The following is a 6398-nucleotide window of genomic DNA, read 5'->3' as shown; positions in this document are numbered from 1 at the left end:
ACACCCCAAAAAAAAAAAAAAAAAAAAAAAAAAAAAAAAAAAAAAAAAGGCAGGGCTAGCTTGAGCTGTGATAAACTTCCACCTCTCATCAGGCTGTCTGTAAATTTTTGGCCTGACAAAGCACCAGCCTCAGCTGCCTGTGAACATACCTTGTGTATGAGTTCTTGCCTGACCACCTGCCAAGGTCATCCTGTAAGTGGCCGCCCACCCCCAGCACGAGCAACAGCGAGCACAGAGTTTGGTGTCCTGGCCTTGGCATTTCTGCTGATTTCCAGTTGGTAATGCTGGAAGCCTCAGGGAAGATGTCTGACTGCAGAAGTATATATTTTTTTAATTTGTTGATGTTGTGTTTTGATTTTTGTTACTATTTTCATTCACTTGCAAATGTTATAGGCGCTGCCCAGCTAAAAAAAGCTCCTGTCCCAGGATAATTAACTCAAAATCTATGTGTTTCATCTTCAGTGAGGCATACTTTAATGATTTAAATCTGTTGTTGAAGTTAGTGCAGCAGAAGCAGGCAGGAAAATCTGGAAGACTGCATTCTGATGCAAAATAAAAAAAGTTCTCATACTGTTTTGCCAGAAAGTAGGCAAATTCCTAGTAATGACATTTCTTGCTGACAGTCTGACATTCTATTGGACGTTTCATAGATGAATTAAAAAGGGGAGGATGTTGAAGGGAGTGACTGGTTGTGTAGGATAAATGGGGATAAATGTCCTAGGGCATGGTAGTGTTGTTTTCCTGGGCACTGAGAGCCATGATCCCTAAATACAAATAATATTGAAAGTTGCTGCTCAGAAATGTTGCCTTTCAAAGCTACAGTTCAGTTTAGTCATTTGCCAGGTTTATAAAAGTTACTTTTTCATCTATTAAAAAGTCAATAAATCCAGATGACCTGTGTTCTGTAGAATCTGAAATACCACACCGAAGTCTGACATAAGTAATACTAAATCTCTTGCTGTTTGTAACTTATTTTTACTGATCATCGATTTTTGAGACACATTGATGGTTGGCAACGTATAAACCAGAAGCAAATTATCAATGATCTCGTCTTCATTTTAGTTTTTGCTTGCTTAGTACCTTTTAGAAGTTAGAATGGGTAATGTTTGAAACTGCAATGAAACAGTATCACTGCTTGGGCATTCTCCCTGTCCTATGCATCAGTGGTCTATACTATGAAGAAGTTTACTATGGAGAAATGAGTGTGCAATTAATATGGAAAATGAATAGCTGAGCTGTAAATGGGCTCACTGGGAGAGCTATGGAGCCCGTGGAGAGAATGTTAATGTGTTGCCATGTTATTGGTGCTAATCACTTAAAATGTGCTTCTTTATTAGTAGTTTTAATGAGAGCCACTTAAACTGTGCATTAAAAAGAGGAACTGCAGAGAGGGATGACAGACTGGGTAGCAGACAGTCATAATTTTAATTGAAATGCTTTTAGTACAAAAATATAAGAAAACCTGGAATCCAGTAATCCTTTTCACTTTCTGAAACCCCTTCCATTATGTCTCATCAATTAGTTTTGTTTCCAGAGCTTGGGTTATTTATTTTCCTAAATGGTGATGTTTTTTAATCCCTATAAACACATAATTTGTTAGTGAATCACCCACTTGGAGTGAAACACATGGTCTAGGGGAAAATGGTGTTACATTGGTTGAGCTGACGTTTCTGGGAGCGAAGTGCTGACATCAAGGGGTTTATTCCGTTTTAACCACAATTTTAGTATTTTTAATTATTTGTGATTTGTTTTAATAGCTCAGCATGGATCTTGTAGCTATGGTAGAATGTAACACTTAATAGTGCTGAGATGCTGAGTCAGATCATACTGTCTCTGCCAGACTGGGTAGTGACAACTGTGGCCAGTGGATGAGTGTCCCTCCTTCCACTGCCTTGTGATGGACATGTTTTGTTTCCTTCCTTTCTTTTGACTGAATATTAACATCTACATGCCCTTTTTTTTCTTTTTCTTTTCTTTTCCTTTTGGGGGTGGTATGTAGGGCAGATCGGTCTGGAATCTTATGAGTACTTTCCCATGAATAATATATCAGCCCATCAGAGAAGGTGTAAGAAGGACATGGCAGTGTTTGGAATAGGTGATGCGTGGTTGCTACTTTTTCTTTGTCCGTATTCAGAAAAAGGGTGGCTCAGGGTTTAGGGTACTAGCCAAAACTTGAGATGGACAGGTTCTGTTTCTTAATTTGCTAGGATTTTACTGAGATTTTGAACAAGATACTTATTCCCAGAAATGGAAGACTTAGATGCTAACTCTCAACTTGAATGGGATTTAGACTTCTATGCCTCAACATGCAAGTTTTTGTCACAAAATTTACGTGGTATTTTAAACAATGAGGGATGTGCCAATTACTGGCATCTTCAGTTGTATGCCTATTGTTTTGATCTATATAAAGTATTTAGGCAGGCTTTCATTTTGTCAGCTTGTCTCTGCTTAAATAACTGATTGGATATAATATTCCTATAGTGATACTCCTCTTTTTAATGTCTGTACAGGATTTTTTCCAGGAAGCTCTCAGGGATGTGATGCTTTCCTCCGTCACAAGATGACCCTCATTTCGCCCTCAATCTTGAAGAAGTATGGCATTCCTTTTGACCGGGTATGTACAAAGGATGCATTGAATACACTGGCAAGTTGTTGAGGTGCACAAAGCACAGCACCCCTCTTTTAAGGAAACAATTCATCGCAAGCTGCTGGGGAGCAATTTGCTTAATTTCTAAATGCATTATTATGCTAAATGTATCCTATCAGTTTAAACCAGGTGGCTGCCTGTAAATGAAGATTTGTGGTTTGGCTAAGACACTTTCTCTGAAGTGCTTCTCTTCATAAAAGCTTTCACTACAACTAACTTTGTCAATTAGCCTCTCCAGGTAGAGAGGGGCAAATTGTAATACAGATGCTATGGCTTATCAATAGGCAGCATAACTCATTGGTAATTCTTGAACACAGGCTTTTTTCTCCTGGATCCAGTATGAACCAAAACCTGGAGTTAGACGTGCTGGTTCTCTGTTGTGTAAGCATTCGTTTTATGCTAAGCCAGTAAGGATCCATGAATCTCTTAAGCCCTCTTACTTGAAATGAGGGGTCATGTTTATTTGGTATGATCGTTTTAATATGCTTATTCTTAAAGTCTTCTGGCAAGAAGTAAATCTCCTCAGCCAAGCATGCTTACCACGGATTTAGTATCTGTGCAGAATCAGTCAAACAGCTATTGCTGCTGTGTGTTACTGGCACAGAGAGCCTGTCCTACTAGGATGTCCTGCCTTTGGATGTGGGAAAAGGAATTGAGTTAGAGGTACTGGGATTCTTAACTCCAGTGGGAAGTGTCAAAGAATGCTGGGTGCAAACTGATTTCATCCTTCCCCATCCCCTTTGCATCATCATCTGTAGATACTATGGCCATCTTTTTCTAAGTAAGAACTCTTGAGTTCTGATATTTTTTTCCTTTTCCTTTTTTTTTTTTTTTTTTTTTTTTTTCAAAAAGCATGGTTTTGTTAGAGATAGTCCACCTGAGACAAAGTGTAGTGCCTATTTGATGAGCCTGGTGATTCTTTGAGATGGAAGTAAAAGATCTTGGCTCTTTTATAGCATAAAAACTATGAATTCATTCAATTTGCTGCTCCAGAGGCTGTTTCATTTTTCCTGGTGGAAGGCTGTGATGAATGAAATTTGAAGCATGATCATCTGGCTTGTCAGATGAGCTTGCTGCCAGTGCAGGGGAGACTTGCACGAAGCAACGTGGTGCTTATGGTTCAACATCAGTGGCTAGACTTGGCCTAGTTTGCACATGATGGTTGATATTAAATTGTTCATAGAGAGCAACAAACCGTTTTTCTTGTAATTCTATCTGTGGAACCTAATTCCCAAGTGCGAAAACACGGGTACCTGCTACACATGCTTGAAAATAACAATGAAAATATCTAATTGTGGGACCTGAATTTTTTGGTATGGTTTTTCACTTTACAAATTTCAGGAAAGTGGATATGTTGATTGGAATATGGGAGGCATCTCAGTTTAATGCATAGATGCCCCTCTGAGAAATGACTTTTGATAGAGGATAAGAGACATTCTCTAGCCCGACCATATTCAGAAAAGAATACAAAAATCTGTAGCAAGTGCAAGCTCCTGAAAAATCCGTCTGACCTTATCTTTATTTATTGGCCTAAACTGTAAATTTTAAGGATCTCTTGTTATGCTTCTTTCTGCTTCAGTTTCAATTGAACACTGTGTCTTGGTGCTTCTTGTGGTGTTTTCCTTATGAAGTTGTTTTAACCAGAAGCTGTAAGTGGTGCAATAATTGGCTGAACAGAGCCTAAAAAGTGTGCACTGCTTATCTAAAGAAGCAGCTGAAAATAATAATTTAAAAAGTACCTGTTGGTGCACACTAGCTGTTCTAAATGAAGTTTGCCATATGATCCTCCAGTGACATGCAGTCGTCCTGCAGAATGGAGGAGAATAGGAAATGGGAATTAATTTCTGCCATTTTGTTCAAGCAGCATGTTGGGGAAGTGCTCTTGGGTCTGCTGGAGGTCAGAAAGTGAAGGAAATCCTTGGGGGACTTCAAATGTTTGAAAGTTGTAGGTGGGCATATTTTTCTCTAGAATAATACACCGTTATATGTTTGCTTTTCCATCTATCTGAGGAAAGTGGCATTGATTAGTAATTTGTATACTAAGTGATTTCTGACCAATAACCAAGCAAGAGGAGGAAAGGAGTTTGTAAAAAGGCAATAGAGGAAAACTTCCCTTCCAAGGTTATCCCAAGTCATCTTTGCTGAGTTGTATGGTGATAGGGATGGGATACAAAGTGGCTTAAATAAGGGAGTTTCTAATTTATTGCTTGGTAAGAAGTCTTTACCTGCTTAGCTAGGCTTCCTACTATGAGTCTTTTGATTTGTGACATGAAGATTTTTTGCAGATTGATGTCTGGTGTCTCCTTCGTGCTGAGTATATGTAGAAATCTCAGTGATAGGAATATGATTCTTGTCTCCCTATTTTTTACAAAAAACCCCCACAACAAACCACACCAGTGTACACATAGAGGACAATATTAATGCCAAACCCAAACTTTCTTTTTTAAAGCAAGAGGGATTATTTACATGTTACTTAAATATAATTCCTAATCTTGATTTACAGAATGTGGGGGGGAAGTGTTTGGTTTTTTGGTTGTTTTTTTTTTAATGATAGCTACTTTCTTTTCTATGGCACTCATTGGAAGGATGTTTTTAAATGTAAAAAAGAGGAGGAGTTCTCTTTAGTCTGAGCAGCCTATATCTGAATACCTCCTGTCCTGAAATAGTAGCTTTTGAAGGAGGATCGCTATTATTCAGAAACAGTGAACATTTGCCATTTTTATTTAGAAACAGAGATAGGATCCCTTAATCTAAATTCTTGGCAGATTTCAATGAAGTGAATAGGCACGCATTTATAAATCTCTGTAATGGTATTTACTTCTGGAAAAAAGAAACAGATCAATACTAGGGCTTTTTAATAATTAAAAATGTGTATTTCTGTAATCTCCTATTGATTTCTCCATTTATTCCTCAAGAGCTTGCAGAAGTCAGTAAATTTAGGGCTTTCTTCGTGAGTGGCAGTTTGTGCTGGCTTTCCTTCAATAGTTATTACTTTTCTGCATGGCCTATCCATCATCTTGAGTGCTTTCTAATTTATTGTAGGGATAATGTTGACAGCAGTGACATGGAGGACATACACTGTGGGCTTGAAATGAAGACACCAGGATGTAGATTTCCTGACAGAAACATAATCTTTCTGTCTTCTGAAGTTAGCAATCTACCACTCTGCTTTGATTTATGGAGGGGGCTGGATGGGAGGATGCTCTGTGAAGCTGGGTACAGACTGGACTTCAGTACCTCTCATTCAGAAATACTGCAGAAGCTTCTTGTATTATCATATCAATTTTTATTCTATTCTTTTTCTTTTTAAATTACTCTGCTAACGTTAATAACATTAGCAAGTTTAGGTGTTAGTCCAGCCAAGTGTGTAAATGTTTTAGCTTCTGCCTCTTTACATTTTCAATTTGGACCCATCCTTGTGTTTATAAGTGTAAGTTCTTTGAAATGTCTGTAGGCTCTGAACTGCTGTATTGTGAGTTACTGCTGATGGGAGGCAATCCAAATGGAGTTGCTTGGCATGTGACTGCTATGAAAGGTCTGTCAGCACTTCTGGGTTGGAAAGACAGGGAAGGTCAAATTTTGCTTCTTTTCTAATCCACAGAAGGGAGGTGCTGTCACATGCTTGCTAAGCTAGAGAGCTTGACTGGAAGGATTGCTCCAAGTGCGCTATGTCACTGCCAGTTGCTCTTATGATCTGTGCCATAATCAACATTTACACCCCCCCCCCCCCCCCCCCCAAGCCTTCTCTGCC

General features: G+C 38.7%; 1 protein-coding gene across 3 annotated transcripts in view; it reads left to right on the top strand.

The window, feature by feature from the left end:
• Positions 1-6398, top strand: part of KDM4B (lysine (K)-specific demethylase 4B) — an 80019-nt gene that overhangs the window by 23677 nt on the left and 49944 nt on the right. For all 3 annotated transcript variants that reach the window (XM_010562235.1, XM_010562234.1, XM_010562232.1), the window contains exon 6: positions 2511-2614. In XM_010562235.1, the coding sequence (XP_010560537.1) occupies positions 2511-2614 (104 nt within the window). The remainder of the gene's footprint in view (positions 1-2510; positions 2615-6398) is intronic.

Source organism: Haliaeetus leucocephalus, unplaced genomic scaffold, assembly GCF_000737465.1.
Source record: "Haliaeetus leucocephalus isolate CR32 unplaced genomic scaffold, Haliaeetus_leucocephalus-4.0 Scaffold157, whole genome shotgun sequence".
Lineage (NCBI taxonomy): Eukaryota > Metazoa > Chordata > Aves > Accipitriformes > Accipitridae > Haliaeetus > Haliaeetus leucocephalus.
Note: the sequence above shows the minus strand (reverse complement) of the source record. Positions and strands in the feature narration are given on the sequence as shown.